We start from the raw sequence: 20,295 nt of genomic DNA, 5'->3' as shown, positions 1-20,295 counted from the left end.
ACCTGGATATACATCTATTATTCTTTCTAGTTTGCCCTTTAATGATTCTGGCATCTTGATCTGCTGTAAACACTATACAAGAAACAAACAAACAAGAACCTCTGCATATAAAGTAAAGATTAAAATAAAAACCCAAACTTTTCCCAGGTGAAAATGGTTATTTTGTGCATTTTGTATCAATACATAGCCTACTTTTTTGCAATAGTTTTTTTTATTGTTCAGTGTGTTCTCTAGATATCGATCGCAATTCCTGACAACAAAACAGCAGATCGAATAAATAATATTCAGTTTTATTATTTATATACCATGGGTCTTTTTTCTTTGAACATCTTTGCTTATATTGTCACCCTTTCCTTTTCTAAGGCTGATTGTGTGTTTTGTGTTGGCATTATGAAAATGCTTCCACTCTCTGCCTCTGACTTCTGTAGGCTGTTGAAATTCATCACAGAAAACTTTCCAGAGGGAAACATTTCCTGCATTTTATTAAAATCATCTCAAAATTATTACACCGCTCCTGTCAGGTAATGCAGTAGGGCTCTTATTTTAAAGGGTTTGCATAAATAAAGGTGCAGCACAAGCAAATAATTATATTTCTTGCTTAAACTCACATTGTCATGTTTATTCTACCTGTGTTGGCATTCATGATTCTTATAGTCCACATATTATAAACACCTATTATTCAATAGATACTTGGGCTCAGAGTATTTGAAACTTTAATTCACCTACCAATAGAAGATTCCTGCCAACAGCAGTTGGTATTTACAAAAGGTGAGTGGGTTGAAGTTTTGCATTTAATAGAAAGCCTAAATCACTTGCACACTATTTTAAGGATAAATGTCTATATCTTGGATGGAAAATACTTCAAACCAACATGATCTGCCTAATGCATACAATTTGATTTAATCTGTATCTCTGTATGAGAGCGCAGAATATTTGGCCTGGTGTTTTGCTGACCAGTGTTTAACTACAGATGATGTGAACCAAAGTGATATGCTTATATCGGAAAAATGTTGTTACACATTGGTTAACCTAATACCCAAGTGGATCCAGTGTGTGGTTTCCTTCTCCAATAACTCCCAGTTGCAGCCACCGGCTCCTGACAGCTCCTCAGTGCTGTGTCTTTCAGCGTGGCTTTCAGAAGCACTGCTCAGCCTCTGAAAGTAGGAGAGCGCTTTCAACGGATGAAAAATAGATCGCTGGGAATAGGATATTTCAAGCTTAGTGGCGTACTTCATTATTCCCAAAACCCAGCTCTCTGGGGCAGCAGCCACCTGCAGTGCATTTCAGCCTAAAAGCTGTTGTTTGTTTCCTTGTCAGCAAATCAACACAATGACTTGAATCTATGTATGAATGTATGATATGTATCTATGTATTTGTTTTTTTATTGTATTGCTTATTTTTGTATTTAATGTATTAATAATAAGAAGAAATTGTTATTAAATATGGGGTGCTCTGCTCACCCACATTTCTGCCTGCATTTTCCTGAAATCACATTAAATAAGGCAGGTTGTAAACAGGCTCTTTCCATCCACCCACATGCATTTCCAGGCCTGTGATGCCGAGAGCCAGGGAAGCTGTCCTGCAGAGTTAAGCTTAGTGAATAAAGCACACCCACTCAATATCAATATTTAAATGAATCTGGGGGGCTTTGGGGTGGTGGGGGTAGAGGTTAAACAGGAGACCCTTAATATTCGGTCAGTTTCGCTTCCACTAATGCATTTTGTCATGTTTTTTACCCAGTTGGTTGCTTTACTCCCTTTGAGATTTGTTCTTGTTGTTTTTTATTTACAAGCCTGATTTAGTGTTTTTACTGTGTTATTATTGCATATAATCACTACAGGATGTAAATACTTGGATTGAGTCACACACGACAGTATACATTCACTTCTGTAAATAGGAATCTGAAAATATCCTTTAGAATGGGAATCCTCAGAGCAGTTTAAAATTGACTCCCTATATATTTGCTTGATGTTTGTTAGATAACTTTGGGTCATTCTTAATACAGTCCTGCAGTATACGTGGTCTGAAATGGTTATGTTTGTCTTATAGAAAATAGACTTCACTCGTTAATCATATTAATGAATTGTTAATTAATTGTGCCTATATGAGCTGTACTTGCTATGTGCTTCAATAGACAAAGTAATTGACTGTGATTGTACTGTTACAGTGTTTATTAACTCAGTGTTGTCTCAGAGTTGTACCTTAGTGAAGGGGTCTGGGCCACCTCAGGCAGATGTGGACTGTGCTAACATTAAAGAGGTTTAAGGTGCTGGTTGCAAAAAAATATATAGGCTAGGGGATTTTAATAACTCACGGATTATTTAAGTCTTTTGTTTTTTCTTTTTATGATAGTCTAAAGATTAGCTTTACACCATATTCATATAAGAACTAAATCCTAACAAGTCTGCCCATCTGTATGAACTTTGAAATACAATGCTTTTATTCTACTTGAGTTCCATTTCTCAGAGCTATCATATGGCATTCTTCACCGAGATGCTTCGGAGAGTGTGCCTTTGATGCCGTTTCAAGGCTTTTTCTGTGAAAGGTCACCCAAATACTAGCTCCACCCACCCTAGCCATATACCTGCTGCATACTTTCAATGGCCCAATTTAGAAATGTTTCTCGGGGCCGTAGTGACTGCAGGTGTAGTGTTTTATGCTCGTCCTCAAATTAAAACAAAACAAATGAAAAACTGTTTAATGTTTGGGACTAATAATTGATAGTGTAGTTTAATAAAGTAAAGCATAACTGTAATACATCATAATTCCAGGTACCAAATAATACATTAGATGCGCCCTAAATCTAATGAAAGTTTAGACTATTACAACAGTAAAATATATGAAGTTGATTCTACTTTTGCACAGGGTGGTTAAAGCCGTGTTTCTTCCTTCTTTTAAAGAAGAAATCTACAAATATATGTATTTGTTTTGCTCTGGCATGTAACTCACTTGGATTCAGGCCTTCTTGCAGTCATAATTTTGTATACTGTCTGATGTCTTGCATAAAAAATCTTGTTCAACCTCTGTCATCACATAAAATGTTAAACCACACTTTGGCTACACGTTTGTCTGCCTCAGTAAATTTGTATGCTTTTTCACAAAGTGGACTCCTTTCTTTTTCAATTGTGAGAGACGTGTTTCATGTTCCTTCTTTCTCTCACGCCTTCTCTGTGCATCAAAATACAAGTATGTCTGATTTGAATAGAGGGCACACTTTCATCTTTCTTGTGCTGCCTGTTTGTCTGTCAATGTCCAGAAACTACCTCAGCAGAAAATCATGTAGCTTGTGATAAAGTGGGCTTTCACTTTATTGGAGATATTGTTTGCGGATTTGTGGAAAACTTCAACCGTGGTCTGCATAAATGGTATTATTTTGAAAAGCAGATTAGGATTAAGATTAGGATTAATACAACAGTGAAATTATTAGGTCCCTAATCCTTGGGCTGGGGATAGTGCTGCTAACCTATTTGCCTGATGCAATACCTCCGTGCATCACACTGGGATCAACCCTTTTCTCTTCCTGCACAACACACCTATAATTATTAACACGACTTGTTTTTTATTCTGTAAAATCCTTCCGGAGTTATAGCTGGCTAAATATGATTAGTAGGAAGCATTGTTAGTGTAGGGTTTTCTTTCTGCATAACATGCATTTATGTACTGGTTTTTACTCCCACAGAAAAGAGTCGATGTAATTGTGCTCTAGGACATTGCAGGGTCAATGCTAGAAAAAGGTGGCTATTTTGTTGCAGTCTCTACTTGCTTTAACTTCTGATTTGTCTTTTTGGATATATAAATCCGTTCTTCAGATTTTCAAAAGAGATTAATCTCTGCTGACTACATTTATGGTCATATGCCCCCCCTTGAAAAATTACATTAGCAAAAGGAGTCTATTCATTGACTAAACCCAGAATCCAGAAATCTCATATCATGAGGAATTTATTTGTATTTGTAGGAATTGTTACCCTGCTTAATGAGTTTTGCCATAAAACATTACAAATCTATTCCAACTCCCGTGCTACAAATCACAAAATATTTCCTACTACCTTAATTTATGTCTCATAAGGTCCTGTATTTTCTGTTATGCTCTTCAACAAAAACATTTATAAACCAGCCTGTTAAAAGTCTATGATGAAATGCTAAGGTTTTAACGTGTGAAAATGTATATTGCTCTCTCCAGTTAGTTACCGTTTTCCTAGAACAATATCCACACTTCCTTTTTTAAATCCTTTTACGGATGTTAGCAGTAATAACATTAACTAGTTGTGAGTCTGTAGACTCACATGGTAGATGCCTGCCTGTGTGGAGGTTAAGTGAACTCAGAACATAGTGTCCATGGAGAACTGAGCATACAGGCCTGAAGTGCTTGCTGATAATGGTGGGGGGGGGGTGAAATAAAGCTGCCGGCAATATCAAAATATCAACGCATGCAAAGCTGATGAGCCCATATGTTGCTTAGATAAGTGGTGTCAGCACAGAGGCTCACAGAGTTAAACTCTCAGAGTTTTTTGTTTGTCGTAAAATGTGGCGCCTTTCGGGTGCATGTCAATCTGCTAACTGAGAACGCTTCTGTAACTTGTCAATAAATATCTTCTGAGCAGCCCAAGAACTGAGGAAACAAGCAGAAAGAAAATGCTTGCAGTTTACGGGGAAAAGAGGGTGACAAACTAATCTTTTGTAAGTCACTCAGACACTCTGCATGTGAAAATAAATACCAGGAGTGCCTAACAACTGGTCTCATCTCTGTTTCATTGTCTCATTGAGTCACTACACATAGTGGGAAAAATGAGAGAAATTACAAATTATGTTTTTGGTCCTAAGATCTTAAAACTCTGCATGAATACACTGTGCCAATTTCACTTTTCCCCCTCCACAGTCTTTGCGTTAACTCGTTCCGTTATGAAGCCTGGTTGGATCCTGACCGAGGGATGTAGGAAAATTGCTGTTCTTGCACCTCCTTCCTTGTGCAATTATTGTAGAGGATCAAAAAGGAAAAGCTGTCTCTGCTCTTGCTTGTGTTACTGTACATGCCCCGCTCAGGATAAAAAAGGTGCTGACGTGCTAATAGCGGTAGGTTATTGTGGGATTATGGGTAATATTACATTAGCACTTCGGAGACCATGGCTGGTAACCCAGGGCTGCGAGATGTCACATGGTCTGCCCAGGAATAGGCTGGAGACTGCATGCGGAATGGTGGAGAGCTGACTCACAAAGTAAATTTAGCACAGGGTGTTTATAATCATTACAGTAATTATTTTAAATACACAGTAATATACAAAACTGTACTGGTGACCCCCTGTAACTTTTCCTCATTTATGCAAGACCCTCTTCGTTTGCATATATTAAAAAAGAAAAAAAAAGTAATTTCCTTCTGTTTTTTTTCCCCTTTTCCACAAAACTCATAGCTTCATTTCTCCTCTCCCCATCCCCTCCAGGGAACAGCCCATCTTCACCACCAGAGCCCATGTCTTCCAGATTGACCCCACCACTAAGAAAAACTGGGTCCCTGCCAGCAAACAGGCTGTCACCGTCTCCTACTTCTACGACAGCACGCGGAACAGCTATCGGATTATCAGCGTCGATGGCACCAAGGTGAGTGTCAGAGAGGGCTGGACAAGGGGGTGTTACTGGCTGGAGATGCACTTACTGGCAAGAGGGTGGTTATGCAGAGCTTTTTAAATGACTGATGTTTTAAATGCTTTCCTCTTTCGAAATGTCCAAGGAGTACGAACAGACACACAAGCTGACGTGACTAGGCCCAGTTCTTGTAAAGTACAACAGAAACAAAATGGTCCTGTAGAATGTATCTTCTTATGTGCAAGCTTTTGAAACTTAGCCTACATAATCAGCAAGAAATGCAACTGCACCCTGCAAATACTCCACAGAGCAATACAAAGAAATTATACTGAAAAATATTAAGGTTCTTTTTAAGTGCATCTGTGTGTAATTTTTCTCTACTCAGCAATAGAGAGATTTACCAGGACTTAAACCTCAGTGTACACTGGAGTAAGCCACCATATACTTATCTAAGCAAACTAAATTGTTTTCCAATGAATTTCTGCCCTCAAGCTTCACTGTTATATGTCATACCGTGGGTTCTTTGTATGGTCTATAGTGGTGACATCATTGCCATGCTTAAATATTTGATAACAGGTTAAGCCAAATCTCAATGGTAATGAACAGCAATAAAGCCATTTTCAACCATAAATACTTAATTGGCCTAGATTCTTTCATGAATACTAAAAATATTTTAAATGAAAATATTGAAAACATCTTTTTAGGTTACATTTCTTATTCTCACATCTGTCTTTACACTGTATGTTTACATTGCATGTTTCCATGGAAACTTAAAGCTATTCTGAGGAAGTGCTACATGCTTAGAAAGTAATCAGATATCCAGGTCCTGTGTTAGTATGGGCCAGCATGGTTCAAAAGGGGGCTGTGCAGGGTGCGTTACAGCAGCAGTAAACATTGTTGTGTGCAGAATTATGGGTACACTGGCTAGGTTTTGATGTATCAGGTTTTAACTGGACCTGCTTTAGTGGCTCCGCCTAATGAATGTGTGCCTGGTGTGTGTAAATATTTCATACTTTGGGAAATGAAAAGCCTCTGCTCTAGCCGACAATGCTCTCTTGATGTAGCTGGTGAATGTGCCCACTCACCTCTTCGGAGAACACAGATACTGCAGCACAGTGAACACACTAGATCCCTTTTAGTTTCCGTTAAAACGTGGCCTCAACGTCTTTAGCAAGAGTAACCCCCCATCTCGTCCTTTCCTTAGAGATTCTCTACTTCTGCTCCCTCTTCACTTTCAGTGACATGCTTAGTTTGTAAGACAATAAAGCAGATAATGGAACCCATTCATTGCTTTATTGGACATTTTCATTATTAATATACATTTATTCTTGGTTGTTGGTAGATGATGATTGGAAGATATCCATTAAACCTGAAAGACTAGTGTATTAAGACATATTTAATATCAGCATTTTTCTCTGGATTTTTTATTAATTCCTTTTTTATTATTTTTGTATGATTTTTCCTGAATTATAGGTTCGATGAAAAATCTGCATTTGTTCTCTTTACATTAGAAGCGAGAGTCCTGTAGGGAATATAGGTCACAACTGACATGCCTCTGTAGGCTCCACATACAGTCATATCTGATGGTGTGAGTAGCAGTGCACTACCGATACATCCCTGGTTGATATATATTGTTAATGTAGCAAAATATGGAATACATTATTGCACAAAATCTGCAGATTAAGGTTTATAATTGAATTCTATGTAGTAACTTGATATAAATTGCTTAAGCCACTTGCCTGTGTCGCCTCGTTATTAGCTCCCTTATTAGTTTTTGAAAAACCAGGATTGAGTCACACTGAGACAGGCCGGATCTCTGTTAACCTGAGATCTGCGTCCCTCTTGAATTAAATAGATGTTTCATTTGCATGTTGCACAGGATTTTTCTTGTGATCATGAGAAACGGCACATTGCTCGGCCTCTGATCTTCTCTCATGTGTGTATTCCAATCATCTCGTCTGAATATAGCTGCTTTTTTGTGCTATGATCTTGATTGTGCAAAAGAGACATGGAAAAGGACTTTCAAATTGGTCTACTGAGAAACAACATCTCAGAAACTGCAAGTAATGTGTTTCAATTAATACTCTAACCTCTTTGCAGTCAGAACATGAAACTTTTGACAATGAGTTTGTCACTCATCACATGGAGGTTATTACCATCCCTTTTCTGTGTGGGCTCAGTCACATTATTTGCATAGCTGTGCAGCAAGGCGACTCATGTACAGGCTAAGAAATCTGGCAGGATGAATCGTGTGAGTAATTGTGCAGCAGCTGACCTAAGGTTCATTTTCTGAATGTATAATTCAGGAAAATACAATAATATAAAAAGAGTATGTCTATGTCTTGGTGAATGCTAATAAATTGGGAAATGAAGCCGTGAGGAGTGAACCAACTGTTTTTACAAAATGTACTCCCCTCCCCACTGGTGTCCTGCTGGTGTCCTTTCTTCATTTTAGCTAATGTGAATTTACAGTTAAGCAACAGCAGGAAAAAGCAAACTGTACATGCAAGCTTTATAATGCATTAGCCAATAGCTGATCATCTGAACAGCCTCCCTCTGCAAATTGCTGTATATTACATATACTATCATATTTATACATATACTATAATTATTATAATTTATTTATTAAAAAGCATGCAATCAATTGAAAAGATTTTAATGTGGTGGAGTGACTTTTTCACCCAGTGATTACTAGATAATAAACAGAAATCAAGCACTTTGGCATTTATTAATAGATATTAAATCATAATACTAAAGTACACATTAACACCGCATTTATATCTTCAAACAATGTGAATTTAAAAATGCATGTATACATCAAAGATGTAAATTGAACCTCTTTGAATCAAAACATTTATCATGTACATTTACCATTATTTTATTATTATTGACCTACTTCGCTTTTAGCAGCCATTTGCAACATTTTATGTTGACTCACCATGAATGTTTTTGTAGATCTTGTCAGCCACGTACATGAATAGTTAAGTAGTGTGTATAACCAACCGGGTACCACTTTTTTATTCATGTGAAACACTAAATGGTTTTTTTTTTCACATTTAAACATTTAGTAGTTCAAAATAGGAAGATGATCAAGATAAGTTTGAAGAAACATCTTTATCTTGATATACCTTAGTGTTACAGAAGACAATGATAAACAACAGGAAAAGTGGCCACTGGTCCTGGAATGGAGCTTGTGACTCTTGGGTCTGCATTGTCTCACCCTGTACAGAGAAGTGACAGTCAACAGTATTAGTGCTGTCTTACTTTAGGACAGGATTAGACTCCATGGTGAGGGAGAGAGGGGCTGGGGGAGGGGGGAAGGTGGAATTGGCAACCAAGGAAGCAGACCCCTTACCAGGCATATAATCTTCCAGGATCTGGAAGCTTGCCTGCATGTAATCTGTGTTCAGATTCGATGGTGCAGTGATTGCAGAGAAACGACTGTCTGTTCTTCGTTAACTTTGGCCATAAATCTCACCAGCATTAAATCAGAGTTGGAAAAAAAAAACACAAAATCTGGTTTCTAAATGCTTTCTTAACCCATCAGGGAGCGTGGCCAGAAACTCCTCAAATGCATTACTGCCTACATCTCCAGCAATAATTTAATACCACCTGCCATCTGCTTGAAAAGACTTCATCCAAAGTCATATCAACCCATATTGTTTGGGTTCACTAGCAAAATGGATTAACTATTCCTAGTCTAATTCTCCTTAGTCTAATTTATTTATTCAATTAGGTTGATGTTTGTATGATTAGCTTTTTTGTTTCAACAGCAATTGTAGATGTAGGTTTTGTTGGTGTGTTGATAGTGTTGTTGGTATGCATTACTCATATTTGGCTGTTGTATTTTTTTTGTTTTGTTTTGTTTTTATCTTCCCCAAACCAATTACTGTACACATTGTCTGTTTTCCCTCTTTTATTTTGTTACATTTATTGTATTCCTTGGTGGGAGGTATCACACTACACACAATATCTCAAAGCACCTCATCAAATTAGATGTAGATTTTGTCTTGCAGCTATTGTACCATGGTGATCCTGGATTCAGGGAAGCCTTAGCATTGACCTGATTTCCCCCTGAACAGCACTTACACACTGTGCATTACGCAGTGCTCATTAACTGTACCTCTTCAGAGGACAAGATAATAGTGTAGTGTAATAGTATGAAGCAGATGGAAAAAAAAGCTTTATTTGTCCAAATCGTCTGTAAGAAACCTAAGATCACAGGCCAGTTTTAAGTAGCCTGAACATTATGCCTTTTTCAATTATTTTAATGAAAGTAAAAAAAAAATGAGGCATCTCCTCGTGTTATTCTAATACAGAATTACTGACTTCGATAGCGTACACGTCTCAAGGCAAATCCTGTGGTTTCATCCAGCATCTCATCTCTAATCGTGCTTAGGATGATCAAACCTTGAATCATCACTATGCTATGGCAAATGAATTTAACTCGGTTTCTTGGGTGGAAAAATATATAAAAAAAGAAACAATCAAATCATTGAAAGATGGAAGTTGCTGTGATGCACAGTTTAGGGGCAGACTGTAAAGCTGTAATCAGTTTTGTCCCCATCTCTGCCCATTAGCTCACCTGCTGCAGAAAATAGAGCCATTGACGTCAGCATCCACAGCATTCTTATGCTCTGAGGGCTTTGTGTTGTACAAGTGCTGCGATTTACAATTCCTAATAGTATTGCACTTTTTTTTGTTAGTTTTTGATGCTTTCTTTGCTGAAGGTATTTCTGGTTGTAGAGTCTCAGGGTAGCGATTAATGATCTCTGAGCTGGTATTTCCATAAGATGAATCAAGTCTGCAAAAACGTGGATCATCCTTTATGTGCTGAATAGTTACTCCTGGGGTGTGTACAGCAAACAAGCAAGATATCAGGACTGATAACTTGATTTATAACCAGTAGTTTTGGACCACTGATCCTGTTGTGCCTGTGAAGGTGGCATTCTAATAATGCTGCAATATTGATCAAGAAAACAAGCCACATCACCTGTTTTAGCCAAGGGATTCGGAAATAAACTGTTTACTTTGGAAGGACGTCCTGTACATTACTTTTCAAAACTAATATTAAAATCTGATCTGCTTTATTGATGATTAATTCCATTAATCCCAAATTAGGGCTGGTTTTGCGCAATTCTATCTGTTTTTCGGAGTTACCTAACATTGTCCTGCATAAATATTCTGCAGTATTTTTTTTCTTTCAAGATGTAGGAAACACTACTTTGTGAATTTGATCAATGTGAAATACTTCTACAATAGCTAGATCAATGGGGGCTTCTTTTAGGTCAAGGGCAGACAGCCTTGTAGGTTGACGGGTTCATTGAATTCTTCAATTTACAGAATAGGGCCCCTGTGTGATTCGTCAGTCAGGACACATGAAACAAAGCCATGTAGCGAAATGTTGCTTCAGATATGCATTGCATTCAGATCCATACATCATTTAAAACTAAAAGAAACAAAGCTCTGACTTTGCTTTCAATGCATTTTATTTTTCTGACTGGCCGTTATCACTAAACCAATCAGAAGATTATAATCCATTGAAAAGTATGTATGTATGTATGTATGTATGTATGTATTACAGTTTAATAATTACAATTTTACACATTTATTTTCCTGAGTGATTTTAGTTGACTGGAACAATTTCAGACCCATCAGACTAACTTCATAATATGAGTTTGTAGTTCAGGCTATGGAACAATGCTCTGTTTGGGGGAGTACTTTTTTTACTGCAGTCAGTCAAATATGTAGTTTGTTTTGTGAGAGCACATATGGAGAGATTGTGATGTTTTTTCAATTAGATTTGTGGATTCCAAGGGAATAATGTTCTATTGATGGGAAACACATTTTATTTTTAGCCTTGAAGATACAAAGGCTTTGGTGGTGTTGTATTTGGAAGGTGAAATATTTCAGTGTCTCACTGTGTTTTACTCTGTTATAGAACACATGAAGTGTGAAACCACAAGAGGAAATTGCTTTATAATAACTGTTGATAATCACATGTGCTTATATTACAGAAATTAATTTTACATTTTCTACAATTAAATAAATACATTACAGTATTAGTCAATGTAATGCCTTGGTGCATTTCAGACAAAAATGACTGCAGTGCTACTTACTGAACTAAAAATTGTGTTGACAAACAAAAGTGCATGACTGCCAATGACTTGTGATACTGTGATAGTGAGGCATGCAAAATAGATCATTGGTTTCTATGACTCTTGATGGTGCATTAGTTTGTGACATTTTATCAATATCCTGCTTAATATTTTAATCCTTGAGGATCAGCTGGGCAAGTGTTATTGAGAAAACGACACATTATCCCTGCTGTTGATGCAGTTAAGCTTTGAATCTTGGATCTCTCTGTGTGATAATAGCTTAGTGCAAGTATCCTAATGAAAATCCACCAAACAGACCATCCAAATTCTTACACTCAGACTTATGTTCTCACTTTGTCATCTGTATCAGACTGTTTGACTAAGTGTTTGATCACTGATCGGAGGAAGTGATATGATGCAATAGGTCTGGATGTTGTGTTTTTAAAAATAATAGCTTTATTTGTAATTTATTTTTGTTTAGGTGCACCTTATTTTTATATTTAATTTTTGCCTTTTAAAAAGTATGTATTTTGCATTTTAATGCTATCAGTTTAAATTGAGCTGTGTCAGTTTTTGTAATTCCCTACTCTAAATAGAATTCATGCTTTGTGACTCTGACCTTGATTTGACCAGTATTTAACTGGCTGTTTCATCAGGAACAGCTCCAACATCTCTTGCTCTGCATTACACTGTTAAGAAGGCAGTTCCTTATATATGCCATCTCTTTTCTTTCTTACAGTTGTATTGTCAATTTTCCTTTATTTCTGTTTCTTAAATTGTCATTCTGACTGATCTGAACACGCTTTTTTGTGATCATGATGTATATATGTCTATAAACCCTGCATGGCCTCTGTATGTATTTATTTGCGTATCTGGAGTGAAAAAGTCACCCAGAATTATGATAAATCTGTGGTTGCATTTCAGATATGTAATGCATACATCACATACAGAAACTATTCAGCCACAAACTCATCAGTGAAATTAAAAGGAATGCCAGCTATTCATAGGAGTTCACATCTGAAAATCTCAGGCATTTCTTTTGATGTGTTGAGCATCTGCAAATACAAAGCTAACCCTACTGGGCTACTACTGCCCTTGAAGTTTAATACAATGTGTTTCCATCTCACTGTTTTGCATAGAAACACATAGTTCTTTTTCATCTCAAAGGCATGGTGTTTGAGCTTGGCAGGCGAGTCCACTCAGACAGGGTGTTTTACAAAACCCATATTTCTATTACATATGGCAAATGGAAAACCACCGTTTGTTGTTTCAAAGTGGCATAACAGACACAAATGTATCCAACTATTTTAAATATTTTTACATCCGTTAACAAGGAGTTGGGAATTAATCTTAAAACATCAAAAATGAAACACAGAAGCTGCACGTTATATAGGGGAGACTTGCATATTCAACAGTGCCGTTTCTTTGTTTTCTATGTATTCTAAATAAATTAACTCACATGAAAACTTTAGTACAAGGAAATTAACAATTCCTTTGAAAATAATGTATTATTAACCTTTATTCAGAGTTAAATTGGTTGGCACTGCATTTTTAAATGTTCCTCAGCAACAGAAGCCTAAACAGTTTGTACAGTGAATTTAAATGTATGCCCTGGCTGCTTGATGCATATTCTCTTTTGTGTTGTTCTCAATTGAACCACAATCATGTGCAATACCTGCTGCAATTCCAGCTCCTAAATACTGTGCTGACAAGTACCAAGGCGTCTCTGTGTGTCGTGAGAGGATTTGAAAAAGGAAGCTGTCATGAACATGTTAAAGCCCAGCACTACATTTCCAACGCGTGCTCGCCTCTCCACTGTAATCCACACTCGCTCGAGCAGTGCTTCAGACACACGCATGCAGGGTTGCTATGAAACAAGGGATGCATTTTAATTAAACTGTCTTGTATTTTAGCTTAATTGTTGAGTAATTTGCATATTCCCCTCCTGTTCTGCCTGAGGGTGTTTCCAGTCAGACAGACACTCTTAAACTGGCCAGCTCGCACGTAAGCACCGAGGTCAGGGACGCTCCAGAAACCTTGCTACACAAGCCAGTGTCATTAACTGCTTATTATTACATTCATTCATTAAATTTTGTGTTGTCTTTTTCTTTTCTTCTTGTTGTGCTATTGGCCCAGCAACAGTTAGCAAACTCATGAAGGATGTCCAACATTTCATCACCAGGTGCAGAACAAACTGTAAACAGAGACCATGGCACATCACTGCTCTGCTATTTGGGGGACAAAAGTCCTTTCTGATCTAAGCTTTAGAGCCAGAGAGTAAATGTGCAATACACTCAGTGTCCAAACACCTCCAGTGCACTCATGAACTCTTTCCTAGCAGTCAGCGTTAGGCACGATGTTAATTACTCTCGGTCTCCCAGTTCTTCGCTGACATGATTGACAGGGCCCAGGGACACCTTTCAGTTCTCCCCACTACTTTTCCACTTCCAGGGACATACAGTGTGTACAGGATTTCCCATGTAAACAGCAAACAGAATGTCATACAGACGTTGTAATTATTCTTTTGTACCGTGGTGAATTGCCAAATTAAAAGAAAAAGACAAGCACTGCTTAGCTAATGTTCCTCTGTAGACTCTTCCTCCCAGACATCTCACTCTGTTCGGAGAGAGAAAGACCTCTTAGTATAAATGTTACGGTAATTGTTATTTCTTAACAAAAAATGTAATCCACTATTACACCATGTTTCATTGCAAAACAATTATTACAGTCACAACTGATTGGAGAATGTGAATAAACTGACTTCTTTTCAACATTGTTTTGATGCATTCATAAATATATAGATATGTCTATTAGAGCTAATGACATGTAATTTTAAGATCTATATAATATAGTAATGAATATAAGAGCAACACATTACTGTTACTGAGCATTTCTCTTTAGTGCAGTAGGTGTTTTTGTTACCAGAGGGTGAAGAGTTTCTTAAAATGGAAGAGAATCGAACGGAGCTTAATTTTACATTAGATTCTCTGCTTGCAGATGCTTGTGCCAGAGGGTACATTCAATCATGTATATTGTTTTCAATTTACTTTTCTCTATGAAAACACATTGTGTGTTAATGATAGTGTTTTCTTTTTTCTAAAAATGTGCAGCTGTTTCAATAACACAGTCGTTATGTAATTGTATGTTATTGTTTATGGCAACAGATAGGCAGTAGCACAAAACTGTTAGGGCTTTACATCTAAAATTAGCATTTAAGACATGGTACTTACTCTTGAAGTTAAACTTTGATTCCCTTTCAGGAGTATACTTAGTATTTGAATGTAATCTGCATAGAGGGCAAAATTAAAGTAGACTTTTTCTGTATTACAAAAGTAAGTTTTAATCGTGTAATATGTTCGGCAGCTTTTACGAATCTTCTGGAGGTCCCCCTGGCTTAGTTCAGGATAATAGAATGTAATATTTCAAGTTAAAGGGAATTAGACATTTTTTTTTCTGTAATTTATTTATTTTTGTGTTTATACTGCTCGGGGCTGCAGACTCATTTTTAAATTCCAGTAAGATTGTTGGCCTTGCTCAGTACAACAAAATTAAAATACAAAATAAATAAATAAATAAACAAAATGCTCAGCTCAGACTAGATTTTAAATCCAAGCCTTAAGGTTGTTCTGAAGAGATGCATGGCCTTCATTTTAAAAATGTCTTCCTTTGGCTAAGTTACAGTGCTGTATTAAAACCTGAGAGGAAACGCAAGCAGAATACTCAGGTGCAAGATGTACAGTCGTGTACAGCAGCTGAGCTCATTAGAACAAGAACAGTGTATTGTAACTGTGTATCACTCTGGGAGAGTTTAGGGCCTTGCTACAGCTGTGCCGCTAGCAGCAGTTTGCATTGGCCATTCCAGCAGCAGTGCGGTTCTGCTCCCTGTTCCCTAGGTCACTGTTATGACACTAGAGTGCATTATGGGGGAGGGTCTCCACACCGATTAGCTGCACCGAGCCTTTCAGGGAGCAGTAAAAATAGAGCTCCCACTCTGGACTGTTCTGCATTTCCTCATTCTCACTGCACTGTGCTGTTAATGACATGAAGCACTCAACTCTGAAACTCAATTATATGTTTATTTTGCAGCTGTAAAGATGTAAACAGTGGGATTCGGTTACCTAAATCTGTATACGACTCATCTCGCCCCCTTAGATAATCTTGCTGATTGCGTTGCACCGCATGGAATTTGAACTCCATCTCATTGTTACTTAAATGGGATCCTCCTGCCTAAATGGTCCCAAAGGCAGGATCTGATCAGACTGCTGCCCTGTCTGACTAACAGAGTGTTTCCTTTAACAAACCTCCTCCTCCTCATCCTCCCATGATGGGATGAATCATTTTACAGAGGAAAAACGCTTTCAATTATTGATTGTTGCACATCGACCTGACCATAAAAACAGGCCTGAAAATAGTTCAGACTAACTTGTGTTGTATCCTTTTGTAGATTTTTTAAATTTGGGTTTATAGTGTGTCATCTACAATTAGTTACCCTTGAATTTCTTTATTTTTTTCGCCCACAGGTAATCATTAACAGCACAATCACACCAAATATGACCTTCACCAAGACATCACAGAAGTTTGGCCAGTGGGCTGACAGCAGAGCAAATACTGTCTTTGGTCTTGGCTTTGCCTCAGAGCAGCAGCTAGCAAAGGTATGTGTGTATATATATCAACATTACTATATTCTAATATAGTGATTATGTGTTCCAGATCCCTCAAGACATTGGAAGCCTTGGAATATTTTGTCTAGGGCTATGCTTAAGGTATACCTTTACTTGCCATTCTCATTTGGAATTGAATGCAATCTGTGTTCAAACACTCCTTAAGAATATATATTCAGAACAAAAGTGGCTGAAGATACACAGAATATAATAGTGCATGGGTGTATATATATATATATATATATATTTAAATGCATATTCCTCTGTAATAATATACATATATTTGAGAAAATACATATTTTTATTGTTGCTTTTTCTAAATTGTAGTTTGCTGAAAAGTTCCAGGAAGTCAAAGAAGCAGCCAAACTAGCAAGAGACAAATCCCAGGAAAAAAACGAAACTTCTAGCAATCACTCCCAGGTAACAAAATACTTCAAATCAATATTTTTCCCCCTTTTTCCACAAACAGACTAGCTGGGTTGTTGTTTCTGAAGCTTTTGCACAGCTACATCTTTAAACAAGTCCTGAAATAGATCATGCACATGGACACTAATGCCACAGAGTAGTTGGTAAGGGGCATTAGCAGGGTGAAAGGTGAAAGATTATGTGTTTACCAGGAGCCAGTCTGCAATGCAATCTTCAGGAGTATAAATAGAATGACATAAGAGGCTGAGAGGTAGATTTTACATAGGTAAGCAAGGGGGCGTCTCAGGTGACAGGAGAGGAACTCGATTCCGGAGAGCAAGAGGCGGTGGTTAGCAATGTACAGTATTTTAATAATCAGGCATATATAATCTTAACTGTGGAATGCAAGGTGACAATTACATTTATGTAATAGGACTCATTGTGTCATGAGCTTGTTACAGTGACGTAACCCAGTAGAATTCAGTAGAGTGTATAAATCTCCAGCATCGGGAGACCTGGTGTATTGACGTAACAAGTCTATCACGCTACTGTGCAGTGTGGTGCGGAGGAGCGCCGGCTTCACATACATATGCCAGAAAAACTATTCATCATGGGACCGGTACTGCCTGTCTGTACAATCTGGAAGCATAACACACTGCCTCACACAGAGTACTGTGAAGGAGATGGATGGCACCCATGTACTGAGGAAGTGTAAATAAATCAGTCACCAAACATAATTGTCAGACCTCATAAACAGTGCCTACTTTTTGTAGCATTTCTTAGTTTGCTGTAACCAAAAATCGTTTAGTTCAGTGAGTGTCGACTCCGAGGGGGACAGTACGCCATTCATGCAAAGTGAGTTCAGGCCTTTCTGAGACGCAGCTCTGGGAGTCCCCTGTGTGGGTAGCTCGCTCGCTTGTCTGAAGGGCAGAGACAAGGATAGGATGGCTATCCTCAGAGAAGAGCCCAAGGGATTTACTGGCCATTTGTGGTGCAAATGAAGGTTATGGACACAGAGCTCATTAAAAGCATGCACAAACTCAGCTTAATGCAGGTGTGTTATTGCATCGCCCTTCTGCCTTCTGGACCAGGCGACTCAGTGAGACATATACACAGAGCCAAACATTTTGGAAATTATTATTTAAATTTTCCAGCATCTCCACTTCCATTCTCCTCTCAACCTTGAAAATCGGCTATTGAGGCAATAAATGACTTCCCTTTTTTTATTTCTTATTTTAGTTAGCTTTTTTCTTCTTTTTTGACTGCCAGATAATTTACCATCCACATTCCACATTATATTATTAATGTACTATTAAGGTTTTGGCCATTTCAATTCTAAAGCAGAAACAATCGGTTAAATGACAGAAGTTAGATCCACTGGAGATCAGAACTCACTGATCTCTGTGTTTTTTCTGTGACTCACAATGGAAAAAATTAGGTAGATCCAGTTATTTAGCTATGTTGTGTAGCTGAAAGCTTAATGAAAGTCAATGATACGTCTGTGTAAAAATAAAAATCCATCGTCTCCAAGAGCAGCTAGAGCATGGTGCATAGCTGGCTGATTAGTGTGACTGTCCCCCAACAGGAATCGGGACGTGAGACCCCCTCCTCCACTCAGGCCTCCAGCATCAACGGTACTGACGACGAGAAAATCTTCCATGGAGGGCCTGTGGATGCTCACCTAAAAAGCGAAAATGACAGACTGAAGACTGCCTTGGCACAGGGGTAACTGGAGCAGGAGCACAGGCACACTGTACACACACACAGTCTCACACACAGTCTTACACGCTGCTCACAGTGCAGGCTTGTCCCTCTCCTGCAGATCACTGGGTGGGAATAATGTATACTTTACTTAATATCCAGCACCTCAACCCAGGGCATGTTTTAGGAGGCATGTTTGTGTTTAAAAACTAAGACTTAATTTGTATTGGCGGCCCCTAACCTATCCTAACTGTGAGATGTAACCCCCTGTATCTGTCTGGTATTGAAAAGTAAAGTGTTTTCAGTGAACGCTCACAGTATACACACAGGGGATTTTATCCCTGTTTCTAGAGGCTTAGGTTGGGTTTTAATGAAAGGCCAAAGCTGCAAAGCTTCTGCCACTGACCACCGACTCTTATGTGATTTCACTATCGCGCTGTTCCTGTGTGTTTTCCAGCTCCACCAATGCAAAAAAGTGGGAGACGGAGCTGCAGACACTGAGGGACAGCAATGCCCGGCTCATTGACGCCCTGCAGGAGTCTGCCAACAACGTCGAGCAGTGGAAGAAACAGCTGGCCACGTGCAAGGATGAAAGCGATCAACTCAGGAATAAGGTGAGTACTTCTTAAAGCCAAAGAGATGAAATTGAGTTTTCCTGCCAGACCAGATTTTTACATTATCTGGAATTTCAGCTTTCACTCACACTTGAAAAAAAAAACAGAACCGGCTTCTCTACTTCTAATACTATGTTGGCCTTGAAGTACATATTTATTCACACAATCCCGAAACAATAGCTGCGTGCTATTTCACACGCGCATCGGAACACACTGCTTAGATGGAGTGGGTTGTCATTTAGGAGGTGAAATGTAATGGCATTGCCCTGCTGACAAGCTGTCCTCTCCTGCAGATTACAGAGCTGGAAGCACAGTGCAACGAAGCGAACCTCGAGAAGGAGCGCAACGCACAGCTCTCTGTCCGTGTCCAGCAGCTGGAATCTGAACTTCAGGAGAAGGAGCAGGTAGGTGGACCCTCAGTGAAATCCAGCTAGATGGCCTAGCAGCCCCCACACTCACACATACAGCCCCCCAGGCACAACTCACTGCTTTCCTCCGAAGCTGCTCACTGCTTTTGTTGTACTTCCCATTAGATCTATATATTATTTTTTCCTGTAAAGACCAAACTAGCTGCAGTATCACAAAAATATCTCATAAATATTCACTGAGACATGATGTAAATATTACCTTCTTTGTAACATTATTCTTGGAGACAGTAGCTTTTAAGGCATGTTTTGCCTTTCTCTCTCTTCTCTCTCTCTCTCTCGCTCTTTTGCTTGAGCTGGAAATATGTATTAAGCATAAAAAGTACAGCCTTATCTTTACAGTAGGTCCTTTAATTGGCAGTGCGTTTCCAGAGCTGTCACAGGTACGCTGTGGCTCTGAAGAATGGCTAGCCACTAGAGGAGTTAATTAATATCAAATTGCCTGTTAGAGTATCAATGGTGTATTTATCTAGTGGTGAACAAAAGTGTTATGCAGGTTTCCCCCACTCCCCCGGGAAGTGATTAAGTTAAAAATAAAAAATATATATATTGATTGTTTCAATGCCTACATTCTTTTACGTCAGAGTGTCGCTGCATCTCAGCTCTTCGGTTCCCCTGCAGCCTCACACTCAGCATATTCTTCATATATATGTTGATTGTATTCATTTTCTCTTTTGGCTGTGTTCAGTATTTCAAAAGAGAACATGTTTATCAACTCTCTGCTTCCAGGCAGAAAGGGCTATGTTTTTAAAATGATCCGTTGTGTTTCTTTTTCACAGAAGGACTGTAATTTAGTGTTCCCTTAGATAACCCT

General features: G+C 38.3%; 1 protein-coding gene across 1 annotated transcript in view; it reads left to right on the top strand.

Annotated features, from left to right (window-relative positions):
• homer2 (homer scaffold protein 2) overlaps positions 1–20,295 on the top strand; it is a 37,936-nt gene that overhangs the window by 11,655 nt on the left and 5,986 nt on the right. Inside the window, exons 2-7 of the mRNA XM_066701461.1 lie at positions 5,436–5,592; positions 16,196–16,327; positions 16,664–16,756; positions 18,327–18,466; positions 18,900–19,056; positions 19,350–19,460. Of these exons, the coding sequence (XP_066557558.1) occupies positions 5,436–5,592; positions 16,196–16,327; positions 16,664–16,756; positions 18,327–18,466; positions 18,900–19,056; positions 19,350–19,460 (790 nt within the window). The remainder of the gene's footprint in view (positions 1–5,435; positions 5,593–16,195; positions 16,328–16,663; positions 16,757–18,326; positions 18,467–18,899; positions 19,057–19,349; positions 19,461–20,295) is intronic.

The sequence above is a fragment of the Amia ocellicauda genome, chromosome 4, assembly GCF_036373705.1.
Source record: "Amia ocellicauda isolate fAmiCal2 chromosome 4, fAmiCal2.hap1, whole genome shotgun sequence".
Taxonomy (NCBI): domain Eukaryota; kingdom Metazoa; phylum Chordata; class Actinopteri; order Amiiformes; family Amiidae; genus Amia; species Amia ocellicauda.
Note: the sequence above shows the minus strand (reverse complement) of the source record. Positions and strands in the feature narration are given on the sequence as shown.